The 18522-nt window shown below is 35.9% G+C and overlaps 1 protein-coding gene across 1 annotated transcript in view; it reads left to right on the top strand.

The window, feature by feature from the left end:
* The window catches only part of PLCL2 (phospholipase C like 2), a 100177-nt gene that overhangs the window by 67486 nt on the left and 14169 nt on the right, over positions 1–18522 (top strand). The window contains exon 5 of the mRNA XM_066194801.1: positions 8417–8492. Coding sequence (XP_066050898.1) covers positions 8417–8492 — 76 coding nt within the window. The remainder of the gene's footprint in view (positions 1–8416; positions 8493–18522) is intronic.

Here is an 18522-nt window from a genome sequence, read left to right as displayed (position 1 = left end):
ACCTTAGCTTATACTGGGCTTTTTCAGTCCACAAAGCAAATGTCTAATTTTGGGTACTCAAGACTCCAGTGCCAAATGTTGTAAAGTATGAGCTGTTTTGCATTGATTGAAAAGCTCTGATAATGACAATTTAATGCTTCTGTGAAGTCAAGAATTCTGCATTTCTTGTTGAGAGCATGAATGTGAAGCTTTTGTATCCTCTCACTAATCCCATTATGTCTAATGGCTGACTCACAGTATTCATAAGAGCATAAAATAATACGGCTACTTAGGAAGAGGAGCTCGTGTAGCTTTCTGTCCTGTTTTAATGTAGTCCAATGAAATGTTTATGGACGAGCATAAAAAGAGGTCAGATGCATAGCAACTTCTCATAGGTATTCCATATTTCCAACAAGACTTCTCTTTCTCAATAAATTTCAAATTTCGTGTTTGTCTTTTTGATTCCATCTGTGTGAAAAAAATTCTGGCTATTAGAACTGCAACTGATAGTTCTCATAATTTTGTCACACAGATCATAGATTTTTGCTTCTTTTTCAGATAGATGATATTTTCATTTCATATACATGTCCTTACTTTTCCACTTTTCACATGGTTCTTCATTCTATCAGCTTTAGTTTTAAAATTATGAAAATCATTTTGCTACAAAAATCAGATTATCAGGAAAGGGAAAAGAAGTGACTGTTGGATTTGAAAGAGTTAATTGTCCTTGGGTGCATAGTTTGGAAGAGAGCTGCTGATTATTACATTTACTCTGTTTTCAACCTGGTCTTTCTCATATACTTGACTCATGAGGAATTAAGAACAAATAGAAGACTCTTTAATGGAGAAGTTATGGACAATTTGTTCCTTTGGTAAATTTTCTTGAACTGGCGGAAATTAATTAATTTTGGGATACTCCAGAATTAAGAACAGATTATATCCTGTTTTTTCTCAGGCCTACAAGAATCAGTTTTGGTAAGCGGATTTCATATCTTTTGATCCTGCAATGTATTATGGTATAATCTTGTCTTGCTTCTTTCTGAAGGAAAAAAAAACCATTTTCCATGTATGTTTTCTAGAATATAAAACATTTCAAAAAGAGGTGAGAGAGGACAGACAGGCTGAAAAAGTTAAACCATGAGTCTGTTCCTATGTTTTTCCCACTTAAACTGCCATTGTCAGGCATTACATTTTTATCATAATGTGCCAGTGAATTCAGGAAGCATAATGGAAATCTCATCTGCTTTTTTTTTTTTTTTTTTTTTTTTTTTTTTTTTTTTTTTGGAAAGGACAGTGGTTTAAAGTCTAAAGAGAAACATAATATTTGATTATATCATAACATAAGTTATGCTGGAGGGAGATGAGCCATCCCCTCCATTCGGTGCTACTGAGGCCACGCCTGCAGTGCTGTGTCCTGTCCTGGGTTCCTCAGTGCAAGGGAGGCGTGGATGTGCTGAAGAGTCAAACAAAGGGCCACTAAGGTGATGGAGCATTTCTCCTACACAGAAAGGCTGTGAGAGCTGGGTCTGTTTAGTCTGGAGAAATGAAGGCTGGGGCAGATCTCATCAAGGCATATAAATGCCTGAGGAGAGGTGCAAAGAGGCCGGAGATGGGCTATTTTCATTGGTGCCCAGTGACAGGAGAAAAGACATGAAAAACAGGAGGCTCTGTCAGAACATCAGGTAACAGTTTTTGACTGTAAGGGTGACTGAGCATGGGAACAGGTTGCCCAGAGAGATTGTGGAGTCTCCAGCTTTGGAGACTTTTTTTTTTACTCAAAAGCCATCTGGACATGGCCCTGGGCAGCCAGCCATGGTAAGTGGCCCTGCATGAGCAAGGGGATTTGGACCAGATGACCTCCTGAGGTCCCTTCTAACTTCAATGACTCTGTGCTAAACTTACTTTCTTGTATAGTTGAAGAAATACTTTCTAATTTAGACAATACATTTGCTAAAAACCTCACTGCTTTGAAGGAAATTTGGTTTGATGTGATGAGTCCTCTGTGTGTAGAGAAGTAGCAGCAGCTTAATTTTCTTACCTTGGTACTTTGGACTGTATTTGGATAGGAGAAAGATCAGCTTTTGTTTATACAGCTTTGAACTTTCTGTGCAAAATCACACCTGATTTTTATCTACAATGACATTATTATTAATTGTTGTTTTCAGCCAGATAGCTCAGTTCTTTTGACTGGAGATGTCAACTTTACTAAAATTCTTTTTTACATACAGTCATTTAGGTTGGAAGGCACCTCTGGAGATCATCTAACCCCAAAAAGCAGGATCAGACAGAGCAGGTTGCCCAGGTCTGTGTCTAGTTGGCTGTTAAATATTACCAAGGGTGGAGACTCCACAGTCAAACTGGGTAACCTCTTCCAGTGTTTGATCACCCAAGATTCCCTCCTAGCCTCCTCTGCTCCAGGCTGACCAGTCCCAGCCCTCTCAGCCTCTCCTCATATAAAAGATGCTCCAGTTCCTTGAATCTCTGTGGCTTTGTGCTGGACAGCCAGCGCAACAAACGTCCATACGTTTCTTGTATTGCAAAACCCCAAACTGGGATGAATGCTCCAGCTGTGGCCTCACAAGAAAGAGGTTGGAAAAACTCAGCATGGGTTTACAGAAGGGAAATCAGCCTTCTACAATGAGGTAACAGTCTTGGCAGAGCAGAGGGAAGCTGTGGATGTTTTTTTCTTGGTAGAAGTCAGCTTTTGTTGCTTATGGTGGTCCTGTTAGATGTTGGATGTTTCAGAATTCTTTCAGTGTGGTGTCCACACTGTTGGAATGATTAATTTGAGTTATGAAGTTTACAGTCTGATTTTCCGGAAGTACTTTCCTTTCTTATTTGCTATAACACCATTCTTCTCCGTGGAAAATAAAAGGGAGCACGTATAGTTTAAAACAACAACTTGTGCAGCTACAGAGCAAGCTGACCATGGCAGTTGTCACTGAAAAGGACTGAGAACAGTTGTTCTGCTTGTTCCAGTGCCACAATAAAGATGCCTTCTGGTGCATTGACATTGACTACTGGGCTGCTTGGATACAATTTACACAGACATTCAATTAGACCTGACCATGTTTTGTTGGAGTTCCCAGTACCTCTAATGGTTCTTGAGGGCAAAGAGCTTATAGGGAGTCCCTGCCAGAGGTTCCTTTCCTTGCTGTTACTGCTTGGGGCAATGGTAGCAGCTTCTGATCCTCACGGTGTAACACATCTTTTCAAGTGGTGCAGATGCTATTAGCAGTTTGGGATGCCCTATGTTTGGTTTCCTATTTTTGTGAAGTGCTGTTTGCTATTGGTGCTATTTGTACCATCCTGAGCTTAATAAAATGTCTGGAAAATACAAATTACATGTTTATTCCTGCTGTTAAGACCTCCAGTTTGCCTTATGAATACTGAGGATACATACGATTATTAGAAATGGTGTAGTTTGTGATTTCAGAAATATATCTAATATACAGAGGTTTGGATGAAAGTAGAATGTGAGGACCATTTTAATGAAGATTTGATTTATACCTACTGTAAGTATGGTTTCAGTTTTGCTGTTGGAATGTAGGTCTAACAGTATCTGCAACACATTTACAGATTCTGAAATCTAAATGTGTGGTGTGCTTCTCTTGCTAAAAATAATCATCCTTGGTGTTGCAATTCTGTCAGTGAAGGTGTTTTCTCTCACTGAGTTTCATCAGCCAGACACAGTTTATCATTGGTTGATTTTTCCATTTTAAAATGCAGCTGATGTCTCCTTGTTTGCTACCAACTAGTTCCACATGCACAGGATTGGATAAATCCTGGGGTTTTTGAAAGATTTCTTTCCCAAGGCCTATGTTAAATGTGATATTTAAAATATTTACGGTTGAGTTCAGTTATGTATTTTCCCCAAGTTGGGGGCATAAACAGAATGTTTTATCTTCTACCAGACGACCTGACTATGTGAGCCTAGTAGAAATAGATCTTGTTCAAATTCAGCTGAAATTAAATAAATGGTTTCACGTACGTGCATGTGTACTTATGTACATATGAGCACTTGCATTGATCTACATGGTGTTAGTTCATAGCACTTAACTCTTTCATAAAACTAAAACATAAAATCAGACAACAAATTTGAAACATAAAAAAAATTACCCTAAAGTGTCTAGACATGTGTGTGTTTAATTTTAAGTAAGCTTCTTAATGAGAGGGTTATGTTTTGCCAAGAAGGAGGATAGATTTTTTTTTTTTTCCAGTATATGAGTTTTTCATTTGGTTTGTGAGGACAGCATCATGTAAGTGATGAACTGTTAACAATGCAGTTCCATCAGTTTGAAGCAACAACTGTGATTTCTAGCCATCATCATTTGCTTTTTAAGATAGAAAAAAATATATATAATAGTACAGGTCTCCAATACTTATTGAGAATTCTGGACTAATAATTTAGTATTCATTTCTGGACCCCCTCAATAATAATTTAATTTTTAAAATATCTTTCTTGACGTTTGTCCACTTGTTAGAATTACTAGGTAAAATGCTTGCATGGTTTAGCCAGTTGAGTTTGAAGAATATAATAAATAGGTCAAACGATCAACCTGGCCTCTGCAAAAATGTGTTGACTTCAAGGCACATAAAGCATACCATTCTGCATTTCCCATTTTCCAACAAAAAAGTAGGATAGTCCAGTCTGTAATGAGTTCTGAGGGGTAATGAGACCTGAGAAGTTCTCTTGTCATGCTAAGGTTGGGGTGTAGTGGTGGTGTGGGAGTTGAAAGGACAGTTGAAGCAATTTCAGCATTTTATTTTATAAGTTCTATATTTAAAATATATTTTTGGATATTTTGAATCTTTGCTTCCAGGAAAAAAGCAACATAGGTTAGAAATGTGAATCAGTATTTTAAAAGGCTTGCTAGAAAATACAGCTTCCTAAACTTCATGTAATGTGTTCTTTTCTTGAATATGTATGGATAATTTGCAATACCTTTTTAATGATCCGGTGGTAACAGGTTGTTCCCTATTACATTTGTTTCCATTTCTCTTTCCAGATTTGTCACTGATAATATTCTAGAAGTTGGATGTGATGAGAAAATGTCTGCTTATTGATTGGCTGTTTCAATATAGACTAGTTTAGTCTAGAGCAGATTCTACCTGATCTTTCTCCTCAATTTCCACCACTAATTTGCCTTGAGATTTCCAGGTCCTACTCTGCTGCAGGCATAGTGTTTTTTCACACTGAAACTCCTGCTTACTCGTGTTTTCTATTTCACTTTTATATCAATCAGACATATACATACTAATATCATTTGGATTAGGCTGATTTTCTGTTTAAATACAGCCATTTTTACATAGTTGTTCCATATGCGGTGTCTACCAAAAGTCTTTCAGTCTCTGTGAATGTCTACATGAATGTTTTCATGAGGTTATAATTTTGGCTTGAACACTAGAAAGAATTCATATGTTCAAACACTCCATAAGAGTAATTTAACAAATAGCTGAATACATACTAAAAGGTGACTGCATGGTGAAGAACAATGTAAGAATAAAATTATAATGAGCTAATACTATTACTTTATTAATCAAGCACAACTAGAAGGTGACACCTACTCATGCACACATTATTTTCTTAGGGAAGGACAAAAATTTGAAAATTGGGGTGTTCTATAATACTGATTGAATGGTAGTGGCAGTCAACCCCTGAATTATTGCTAGCTCAGCCAGTTTTGCTCTGCTGTGCTGATACTCTTAAATACAGCTTTGTATATATTTTAGATACCAAAGATAATGCAAGTAACTGTTACTGGTCTCGATAATATAAAAGTGGATATTAGAATAATTTCTGCTACATAAAATGCATTGCCATTTTTCTTCAGAAGTTGCAAAGAGGGCATTCCTTTTGATCTGAGGGTATTTAGCAGCTTACCATACTGGAACTGTGAAATATGAAATTGGCATGTTATTATAAATTCTTCAGTGTTGGCCTGACCATGATGAAAGAACACTAATGCAGCGATTAGTTTAATTTCCTTTCATCTGCAGAACTAGCAAAACTTTCTTGTTTTGTCAATACGGAGAGTAAATAAAAAAGCAGTAATGTAAGCATTTTTATTCATCTTAGAGTTCTCTTACCTCTGAAAATCAGTGCAGTGTCTCAGAGTAAGTTTTCTAATCAGCTGATACTTATTCTCCATTGCTTCTAAATTATCTGATGTTCATGTAGGGCATATGAAGGAAGCAGAGCAGGTAGAGATGTTCTGTGTCTGGAATAGGACCTAACTGAGATGACTTAGAAATTATGTTATTATACACATCGGGTCAGGAGAACAGAGTAGGGCAGTTGTAATATTTCTTACAATTCCTTCAAAAATGCCTTGAACAGGAAGCACAGTTCTCTTGTTTTTTATGGACTCTAGTCAAAAATTGCTCAGGTGAAAGGACTCGATAGAGAATCTCTCTCTAGTCCTTATTATTGTGTATTAGTGTCCCAGAAAAGCCTGAGAATCGTTTGTACTCAGCATTTCATTTTTCAAGGTGATTTTTCATTCCAAAAAACCTTTTTTACAGTTTCCTTTCAGCTAGTTAGCAAAATAACATCAGCTATTGGAAGTATACAGCTGACATCAGCTGCGTTTTGGTTCTCTCCATTTAAGTTCATTGCAGAAACAAATGTGTTACGTGACATACATATTGAAACAGGTAAATCCTTGCTTGTCAAGCAAATTTATAGTGATCTTATTTCAATTTGTGAATTCTGTTTTAGAGACTGAATACTAATGAAACACAGTGAAATGGGGCTTTCTCCTTGACTGATTAGGAATAGTCATTTTGCAGTGCTCCCTATGTGAGTGAAATATAGTATTCTCTTACTTAAATTGTCCTCAATTTGTTACACTTAAATAGTAATCAGCATAATTCTATTTATAGGTAGTTTTTGCTTGAGTGAAAATTGATATTTATATCCAAAGAACAATCCAGTTAAAAATGGGGTAAGCTAAAGTTTTTCACTTGCAGCTTAGCAACCTGATCAAGTTATTTTTGCTTCATACATTATAATTTTCATTTATTTAAAACAACCCCAACAACTGACATAATGTAAATCAGGTGAAGCAGATACTTTAAATAGATATTAATTGGGATGTGAGGATTAAATTAAATTATTCAGTATGATGACCTCCACGTACTCTAAAGTTGCTTATTCACATGCTGTTTGTGTATATGAACAGCATGTGAATAAGCAACTTTGAGTATTTTAGAATTAAAAATTTCAGGGTTTGCATCATTTTCTTTATTGATTCAAATCAAAATAATACAAATAGAACTAGAATTGTTTTTAATTGCTTTATCATTTGTTTAAACCAGATTTTTGTGCACCTGACAATTATAGAAGCCTATAGAGTCATTTGTCTGTGCAGGTGTTTTTCCTTCTCACTTGCTTGCACACTTGTCATGATCAAAAATCTGAGACTTGCTTGCCTGCTTCTCAAAATTGATTTATGCCTTACTTGGAGCGATGTTCAGAAAAACAGCCTCAATGTCATTCAGCTGGAGAAGGCTCCTTCTAATATGTGTGAGGGAGTCATGCCTCTTACAGTAATTTTTCTCTGAGGAAGAGTGTTAGAGAGGTTTGGGCTTTTTTTCCCTGTGACATGGAATGTTCCTCCTCATAAAAGCAAATTGTGGTCTCCTAAGGAAAAGCAAGTTCCACATGAACACCCACATAAGTAACATGTCAAAAATGTAGTCATTGTTTTAGTGGGGAGGAAATTGTCTGCTTGAGTGGAGACTGGAGACGTCAGTGGGTAAGGTGTGAAGCAAAGTTGTTACTTCTCAGTACATACCCTAGGCTGAAAATTCTGCACAGTTCCATCTTAGTAACTGTGCATTCAGCTGGGCTTCCCTGAAAGGTTTTCTGTTTAGAAAGATCAGCTAAAGGGATAATTTATTTTTCTTATCCTCCACTACCAGCCTCTAGTGATTTGTTTTTCTCCATAAAGCATTGTCTCATACATATGTGCAGGTCAAGCCACAAAAGGGAAAATGTAGAGGAAAAAAATCTGGAAAAACAGTGGAACGATGCCTAGGAAAAAGGATGCACTGGGTCATGAGTGGTCATCATCCTGAATGTTGGAGTGAATGAGGAAGAGGAAAATTGCATCCAGGTTATCTCACTCAAGCCACCAAAAGGGAACTTCCTGGTTGTATAATTTCCAGTTGCTTTAATAGGCAGCCAACTATGGAATAGACATTTTGCTTCAGTATTCACAGATCCCAGCCCAAAATCGTTGTATTTTTTATGCCTTTTTACTATGTTTAGGGCATTGCCTCATTATGACCAGAAAAATGAGTGTATTCATTATGTTAAGGATGCATATTAGTTTATCAGTTTGAATTCAATTTTAAGCATCATTTACAGATTAAAAATTTGAAGTAAAAATTTAATTTTACTGATATTGTGTGTATTTTATTTTCTCTACAGATGATTCACACCATCAGGACTCTGGTTGAAAATACAGATGGCTTATATGAGAAGATAGTACAGTGTCAGAAAGCAGGTAAGTACAAGCTGTTTTAAAAAAATATTATACAGAACTTACTGTATTTTTTTTATTTTCCAAGACTTATGATCAATATTCCACTGTAACAAAAAAACCCCAAAACCCAAACAACTAAAACCTAACAACCAAATAACAAAAAATCTCATTAAAAGAAAAAAGATGTCTGTAATTTAGGCACATTCAGTAAGAGTGAAAAGACATTTCAAATCATAGAAATCAAAGATTCATAGAATTACATCTTGAATTTGGAAATTGCAAGTATTTTATTTGTGGACAGTAGCTTGTCAGTATAGTCATTTCCACAAATGAAAACACAAGATGAAAACACAACAGGAAACAAAGAGGATGATCTTCACACTGAAAATTTTTAACCATTGCTGCTCTTCCTCTATGTGAGAACTTTTCTTCTTTTGTTGTGGCAGCCCAATGTCTTCAAGGGCCTTGTTGAAGCTTGAATTGTCAGAAGGACATTGCCCTCTGATAATTATGTGACACTACTTCAGATGTTTGATTCCTGTCTTTCTCTAGATCTGTTGGCTGGATGTCCTCTGGTTCTGTGTTGTTCCCACAAGTTCTCTGAAAGGTTTCCTGGGTCTGATGTATATTTGAAATAGATGGTGTAACTACTTTTTGACCCCTTCACAAACTGACCCTTTTTTTACATATTTTATAACAGTTTTTCTCATTTCCACACAACTGAGTTTTGATGGTTTCCTCCTTGTTTTGGTAGCATGTCTGACCTTGTCATTTAAACATGCTTGTTTTCGTTTGACCTTTAAACTGTTTTATAAATAATGTTACAAATTTGCTCAAAGTGGTGCATTATTTCTTGCATCAGAAACAGGGATGCTGCCAAAGACTCAGCCAAGCCATGTTTTGCATGATTCCATTGGAACAAAAGCTTTTTATATCTAAATACATTTTATCTACCTGATGTTCAGCATCCTGCAGCTCCCAGTATCTTCCATGATTTTCTTCCATTCTTTGATTTGCTTCACTGCTCTCCTACAAATTCCAGTCTCTTTCTTTTGTTCCTTCTCCCCAAAAAGAAAAAAAGAATGCTCTTACACCCTCAGCCTTCCTTTACAAGCTCTCTCCTATTAACAGTGACTTCCATCTCAGATCAGCAGTAAGGAAGGCATACCCACTTGGAATTTCTAGATCTCCTCTTGTCTGACAGCACATACTCCTCAGACACTTTGAACTTTAGTCAAACCATAGAACTGTCAAAATACCTGAAAATTTTAAGTTGCCCTGTTTACTTGAAGTTGTCAAACATAAATGTCAAACATAAATACCATGACTGACAAAATATTATTTCACACATCTTACTGATAAATGCAGAGATTTACCTAAAATACTGTGGTGGTTTTGGCTGGTATGGTTATTTTTCTTCCTAGTCATAGGTATGGGACTGTGTTACAGAGCTGTGCTTTAAAATGGGGCTGATAATGCAGAGATGTTTTTGTTACTGCTGAGCAGTGCTTACACAGGATGATGTTTTGCTCTGCTTGTGTGCACTGCTTTTGCTTTACCCATTAAACTGTCTTTATCTCTCAACCCACGAGTTTTCTCACTTTTACTCTTCTGATTCTCTCCCCCATCCCACCCCGGAGGAGTAAGCAAGTGTGCAGTACTTGATTGCTGGCTGGAGTTAAACCACAGCAGTACCAAACACAAAAGTGCAGTCGTTAGGATGTTGCCTGGTAGATGTGTGTGCTTGCTTCTTAAATCACCTCCCATTTATGTGGTGATAGTGTGCTGGGTTTTTTTAGTGTCACCAGTGTCTTAAGCAGTTTAGATCCTTGGTTAGAGGTAAGGCAAAAGCTAGTTGCCCAAATTTCTGTATTTTAGAATTGTTGTTCTTCAGAGAAGATTGCTTCCTACTAGGTTATATGGATTCCTGTAAACTTCCATATGTCTGACTTTCTTGAGTCTTACCAGCTTATTTTACAATGGGGACATTGGGGTCCAGGAATGCTTTGTTTAAGAATGCTAAAGACTTAAAGCCTGTGCTAAGTAATGGAGATTTTGATCTCCTTCAAATGAGAACCCTCCAGCATGGTGACATAAGCCTAAGTATGGATTATGTAATAGATCCTGCTATTTAGGGCAGCTTTAGCCCTGCAGGGTCAAGGCATTTTTGAAGATAAATGAGCTGAACTGAATTACCTTTTGGAATCAATGGGTTTTGAAGATTATCTTATGACTGATTGATCTCATGATCTCAGTAGATGCTACTCTAATTACGAGTAAAAGATTGTAAGTTTTCCTGTGTAGTTTCTTGATACGGAAAAAGCAAAATCATGTCTTTGTCTGGGCTTTTTTGTTCTATGGCTCAAAGAATGGAAACATTACTAAAATAAGAAGTACACAAGCTGCCAATAAGCAGTAAATTTTTGTTGTCATAACCAGACTTATAAGAGAATTTTGTTAAATAGGGAAGGTGAATTCACTCTATTGAAGTGTTTTCTATCTTAAGTTTAATAATAAGACTTTTGGCCTCCTATAGAATTCAGACCTAATTTGAAAATAAATGCAGTATTATTTCCTTGGTTTACAGCCTTTTGGATAAGCAAAGATACAATTACTGAGATGGCTATTTTCAGAATTCAGGTTCTTTGCTATTAATATTCTTTGAGAGCATTTAACTATAAACATCTCTCCTCATTCTGGTTCTTTAAAATTAAACCATACTAAAAGCCTCTCTGTTTTCTTCGTATCAGCATATTAATTTCAGCTCAACACATTCAGTTTTTAGTTAAATAGTTATTGAAAGTATTTTAGATACATGAATAATAAGAAGATATGGGAACATGATATTGCTTTGCTTCCCACTGTACTTTTCCTCTTTTCAGAATTAAAAAATATCCACATGACTTCAAGATGACTGCAGTGCCATTTATTTTGTTTCCATTAAGCCAGTTAAAGATGCTGCAAGAAAATAGAATCTAGGTGCTAAAGGGAATTTGAAGATAATCTGGTCCATTCCCTGAATCTTTAGAGACCTAAAATGCGCCTGTATGTCTGCTAGAGTAAAGAATTTGAATGTCCAGGTCACCTTACCCCATTTATAGCCTTCTTTGTACTCAAATCACATAATTCCTGAACTCCTCTTTTGATTCTTGCACTGCAATTTTTTGCTTTATAATTCAAATACTGCCTGAGCTTATCCCTGGTTAAAAGAGAGAACCACGTCTTAGGAATTCATTTTGGTGTTCAGCAGTGGAAGCTCAGAAGAATATTCCAAATATTCATTAAATTATGGGGAGCAATAATTACCAAACACAGCTTGCTGGTGACAAGGAACTGAATTTAATCAGATGTAGATATGACTGGAGGATTTTTGAGCAACCTGATGTGCTGGAAGATGTTCCTGCACATGGCAGAGGGTTTGTATCTAGATGATCTTTATGGTCCCTTCGAACCCCAAAGCATTCTATGATTCTATAATCTTGGGAAGTATAAAATCAGTAAGGGTAAATTTATGAGTGTAGGGGAAAAGATGGCCTTGACAATACCTGCAAGGAATGGTCTCTGAGCTTTCTGTTTTGATTCAGAAAATGAAGGTATTATACAGAGTTCTAGCAGTGTCAGTTTAGTGTTAATATGATGCGTAAATGTGTATTTCAGCACTGTTTGCTCAAACTAAGAATGAATTCATTTTTAAGAATTCAGATTCATAAAAAACATACATATTTCTTTCCATATGGTTTTATAGGCATAACCTTCCCTAGGCATCTGTGCAGCCAGAATTCTTGTTCAGAGTCTTATTTTTTGGGATCTCAGCTACACTATCCTTTCTCTGCATTTGACCATCATAATTTTGCCTTACGCACGTCATTTTCCTGGCTGTCATTTTGATGATGTCTGTCCCTGGATGGATTTTTATACTTTTTTCCTCATTGTGCGTCAGGACTGAGCTGCTTTCACTTTTCTCGTGTTTGCTCATTTGATAGCAAGAGTTTCAAGTGCCTGCTGGATTTTCAGCCCTCATCATGCTTTCTATCATGTTGTCCCACAGGCTCTCTGTAAACATCCACCAGGCTACTTCCTTTGAATTTTTTTTTTAAATTATCCCACAAATATAGCTAGATTGACACATGTCCTCCTACCACCTTAACTAAAATAGTGTTCATTGCTTCCTTGTACTCCCCACTCTTCCTTTATCCATCTGTTCTCTTTCTTCCTCATACTTTGATTCTGAGTTGTTGGAGCAGAGTTTGTCTTATTTATCCCATCCGTACAGCGACTGACTTTATTTAATAGTGCAAGTAATGAATGACATAAAAGGAGTATATTTTCTAACATGTACTTCAAAGCAGCCCTTTAGCAGTGTCAGTAACAGGATATGGTTCAAGAAAGGAAATATCCAGCCAATCCGGATCCCATTAAAGATAAACCCGTACACAGTATATGTTGGAAAAAGATTAATCTGAGCTGCATGCAGAAAAATACTAGCATGATGGCCATACAAACACTTCAAATACTTCTGGTAGTTGAAAATTAAAGGAATAAAATCAATTTTGTTTGAATAATTGTAACTCGTATTTCACCACTGTTACTTCTTAAGCTTTCCATCAAAATGACACTTCTACGGAGCTATTGTGCTTTTTTTTTTACTATTTGTTCAGGTAATTTGTATTCTGGGTTGGTTTTTGACTCAGGTTCACCAAAATAAAACATGTAAGAAAAGTAATATTCTGACAGATTAGATAATCCACTAACAGTGCAAAAGAAATTTATATACTTAACTATTGAGGAGCACTTTTGACTTGGCATATAGGTAGGTGGTTGAGTTTTTATTTAAACTGTGCAAGGCAATGACTAGGTTCCCAATATTTCTGCAGTTATCCCTGACTTGAAAGAGAATTTATGTTTTTTTGTGGTTTGGGTACTGTGGAGTTCAGCAAGATTTGTTAATCCATGTTGTCTGAAATACTGCCTCTCATCAGCAGGTCTTGACTCTTGGTTAGAAGCCATTGAATTTAAACTACTGTTTTGTAAATAGGGAGTGAAGGAATGCTGCTCCATATGTTATTGGACTTAGCACCTGAGAATATTTAATTTTTTTGACTGCCATCAGCAGGACAGGCTGATCTTCAAGTTACATCTTAGAGTTGGATCCATGACTATATTTTCATGACGTTCACTGTCAAATGAAAGCAATCTATAATATTTATCACCATCACATAAACTGCAACATCACCTGCTATGGCTAAAACAGTACTTAGAGACCCCTCTCAGCCAGTCTGCATGCTTTTGAAATACCTGCTCTTCCTTGTTTTCTCTATGTTCCCATTTTTTTATAAGCCAGTTATCAAATTGTTATAATTCATTTCTCCACACTTGTCACAACATAATTTCAAATGTTTATTAGCACAATAGACTTTTGCTGATAGTTAAGGGAAAAAAAGGGTGTATTCAAGTTATTCCCTTTATTTGTGTTTCTAAGCTTTCTGTATTCTGTCCATCACTTTTACCTGTTTTTTCCTTGTTTGCTCTTTGTCCTATCTGCTCCTTTTTTCTGTATTTTTTCTTCCTATTTGTCCTTCCTCCTCAAATAACTCCAGTGAGCCTCTCCAGGTACAGCTCCACAGCAGCTCAGATTATACTGTCATTGCATGTACTCCCTGGTTCTGTAAACCTGCTCCTTTCCTGTGCCTTGAATATTCTTGCAACCACATTCTACTGGAGAGGAAGGGTAGTGAAGAATTGCGCTTAGATCAACTTAAGAAGTATTAGTGAATAGGCGATGATTCATTTTTCTTAATGCTCAAATCTTTTTCACCATAGTTATTCACACCAGTCATACACCACATTTTTCCCATATTGCTTCTCATACATATCTGCCTTGGATGGTATTGGGTTTTTTTGTGAATTTGATATATTTTGCAAATGGGTGGATGATTCCTAGGAGACTTCTCACATACTTCTTAATGATCCTACTCACTGGTACTGGGGCAAATACTTGATCAGCACAGACTCTGTTGAGTTTGCCCTTTCACATGAAGCCTTTTTCCCCCCCTCCTCTTAATGTAATGCTAGAAAAGAAAGAAATTAGATTTCTGTGGAAGCGTAAGAGATCCATTACTATTGCCAGTGAAACAATGTGGGCTCAGCCAGATTTGAACACTGGGAAAAACTACAGTGTGCCATAAATCAATATTTGTATTAAGTCTCCATTCTAACATTCAGCAAAATCAGAAACTTTTCAATAAAATCTCATTGCTCTCTTTTGAGTATCAAGACTGATAAACAAAAGATGGAAACAGCAGTCTGTGGAGAAAAATCCTCTCCTTTGTACCCCTCTTGTGTTTATGCCCTTTATTGACAGTCTGAATTTATTCTCATACTTGTAGTGGCTGAACTTGACCCCCATTCAGAAATATAATCTGTCTTCACAGAGGAGTGTCTTTGTGGAATGAAGTTATCTGTACATTGGGGGTGGAATACCATGAGTCAGTTTTTCTGAACAAATGTTTTAATATATTAAAGTCTGTTTCTCTGTGAATTTTGTAGAAGTGTTGTTTTGGAGGAACAGAAAGAGTGTTGGTGTGGGTTTTATGAGTTTTGTCAGTTGATACTCCTTTTGCTGACTTTGGTATCTAGAAGGGTAATTTTACATAGGATTGAAAGCGTTTGGAAGAGTGAAGCTGGTTACTTAACCCTTGGAAGTAACCAAGTTGTAGCATACATGTTACATGTGTCACTTTTCAGCTTTCATACCAGGGTAAGCTTGGTACTGCAGCTACTTTGAATTTCTTCTGATGGTGTTGCTTAAAGAATTTAGTGAGCATCCTAAGTCCTCAGTTGCCCCCCAGCATTATACAATTATATATAAGTCTCTTATACAGGAAACTGAATTACTGTGGTTGCATATGGGAGAGTGTGAGTCTGGACTGGAAGACTAAATACTAATTTAAAGGAAAGGATGGTGCTCGGCAGGCTGTGATGTCACTGTTGTTTGGGATGATGGAATAAGAAGGTTCTCTAAAGTATGCAATTTGTCTTTACTATTTTTTAAGAATAATAGGGCACTAGGCACCAAAATGGTTTTTAACCGCCTAAGTAGAGGCAGTCCATACACGTCTGTCTGTGTCTGAGGAACATTTCCACTTACTACAGAGACAGTGCACAGTGCCAAAGAAGTTGAAGTAATTACAAAATACTGAATAACTAATTAAGGTACTGTATTCTTTTTTCAAATAATTATCTGAATATATTGAATGCAAATAATTCATGCCCTGAGCATCTTAAATCTGCAGCAAAATATTCTTTGAATCTGCCAAGAAATTCTGATTCTCTAGTAACATTTTTTCAGTGTCTTCAGTGGAAACGAAGTATTTGGAAGTACTTCAGCATCTAATGTTTTTTCCTGTTAAGACTCTGTTTTTGCAGTTAGTAATGATTTTTTAAAAATACAGAGGTACATTAAGCATTAGTTTATTAAGGTTCATTTCAAATCTTTGTGTGAAGCGTGTTTTGTTAGCAAACTATATGAGAATTTACAAGTTTAGTTACTTCTACTGCTTCTCTAACATGATGGATTTGATTTATTGTTACTATGGTCTGGTAGCCAGACTCTTTTCCCAATCTCTTTTTCTGATAAAATTAATTTTAAGAGAAAATTATTTGTGAGGCTGAAATAGCTGACTGCTTAAGGAATATAACTTAAAATAAAAATATAAAGAAACATATTCAATGCCATAAAAAATTAAAGCTGTAGCTTTCCAAGATGTGGCCAAGAGTAACAGCTGGATAAGCAAATTATGTATTTATATGTGGAAATGAATACTTACAGTTAAATCCTTTCCTAGAATTCTTTCATTTCCTTTATTACCATTTAACCTACACAGTGGAGGAAGAAATACTGGAATATATGAACTGATTTATTGGGGTTTTTTTTTCTTGTAAAGAACAATTCTGTGTATGCAAGTCATTCTCAGTGTCTTTGTAAGTGTTTGAGTTGAGTCTACATAGTAGTAGACCTGCAAGGTGTGGTGATCTAATCAAAAGTTGTGAGGTATTTTCCTTACATATAAAAATTTTTAATGTTTATTTAGTTTTATTTTGTATTTATAACTCCTTTGAAAATTATTTAATTTGCTTTTAAATCAAAGATCTCTACCAGAAATTAAATAAACTGTATTTGCCTTGACTGAATATAAGTGCTTTGTACCTGAAGTATTACAAATACATGCCAGTGTGTATTTCATATAGACATAGTCAAATTTTGTTTGTTACTCATTTCACATTAAGCCTACTCAGTATATGCATTTATTGCCAGAGCTTCATCACTGTGCTGTTTCACTGATAAAGTTCTTTGTTAAGAGAAAAAACATAGCAGGAGGAGCCCACCTGCTGTGTAGTCATGTCTCAGCTAGGTTGTAAATCATCTCTTGGCAAGAAAGCTTTCATCAAGAAAACAAATGAGCAAGTCAAAGAGAGATTTGGCTTTTGAAGCCAAAAGCTTCAACAGCTAAGCAAGTGTTGTGCTGGTTGTTTTGCTAAAGATTCCTTGAAAAATTAGTGTCTTGGTTCTCAGCTAAAGAAAAAGTGTGAATTTTTTTGCTATAAACTGAGATTGTATGCCAGGGCTTTGTGATTGGAACTCTTACAAAAGCAAACAAATCTCAGAGTTCCAAATGTTCCTGAACTTGTACCGTACAGGTATGTACTCAAGTTGTCCATGTTTCAGTTTCTTTTCACATTTTGATTTTAATAAATGTGTAATTATCATCAGAGAGTTCAAAGATACATATATTGTATGTGAAACTATAATTACATGTGGCTCAGAGATCTAAGATCACTTTCCTTTTTAATATATGCTTCTTTAACTAGTTTAAAAATAGCAAAATCACTTTTGTTGCTTTATATATCACATTCTAATTAGTATGTTAAGTATGGTTCTTTGGAACTACAGTGAGAGCCCAGTAGTGGGAGGAATTGCTAACCAATTTCCAACAGGTGTTATTTCTAGTTAGTAATTAAGGATAATGAATTTCATATGAAGTAGCTTAATTTTAAAGAAAGGGAGAAAATATTTTTTCAAGCTAAATACAGTTGAAGATGAGTGTCTTTTAATGGCAACAAAAGTGTTGCTTTTGAGATATGTCACCAAATAATATTTTTTTGATGAAGATACAATGTTGGGACTAGAACAATATGCAGGGCATCTTGCATTTCAAGCATCAGTAGAACAATAACACATATTTTAAACTCATATGAATGTTGTAAGTTCTAAATGGTTTTGTATCTACTGAACATTTTTGTAAAAAATTAAACACTAAGAATCCAGGACATAAAACAAAGATGAGGTTCCAATTTGGAAGCTATTCTGACAGGGGATGACTCAAAATTATCACCCTGTCAAGACAATTATATTGCCTTGTATGTTGTATTTAGGAAAGCTTTTTTGTCATTAAAGTATGCCATAGCAATACGACACCTTGCTCTCTATACTGTCATTTAGTACTTGTTGAGTTTATGGACATAAATGTTCCATCAGAATATGTTAAGCATAACTTAATACAGGTTTGACATGTAATTTACATGTAAAATACATGTTTTGCCTGTAATACTGTAGGTCATCCTGCAGCTGGTTGAGGAAACACAGAACTGTAGGGTCTGCTTACCAGTAAAGCCCTTGAAAATTGATCATGTCGAGCTGTATTTTAAAATGAATATGAGTTTTTGATCTGAGTAATTTTCTCATTTTTAAGGCTGATCACAGAACCACATCTACAATGGAAATAAATGTTACCTAGGTTATGATTTTGCTGGTGGACATCCATCCTAATATTGTCCTTTAGCTACAATGATCCTTTGAGTTCCGAAGTCTTACCTGACTGGTCTAGAGTATCTAGACAACAATTGCTCCTCTTTTGGTTTTCTTTTTGCAAGACTAACCAAGCAAATTTTTGTTAGTCTTCTCAGTGATACATGGTTCCTACTGCATTGAGTAGTCTTATAGTACTTCTCTCTTCCTCATGCCGTTTGAAGTTATTGAAAATGGGAGAATTGT

Source organism: Chamaea fasciata, unplaced genomic scaffold (assembly GCF_029207755.1).
Source record: "Chamaea fasciata isolate MVZ Bird 193981 ecotype frontalis unplaced genomic scaffold, bChaFas1.0.hap1 SCAF_1, whole genome shotgun sequence".
In the NCBI taxonomy this organism is placed as follows: domain Eukaryota; kingdom Metazoa; phylum Chordata; class Aves; order Passeriformes; family Sylviidae; genus Chamaea; species Chamaea fasciata.
Note: the sequence above shows the minus strand (reverse complement) of the source record. Positions and strands in the feature narration are given on the sequence as shown.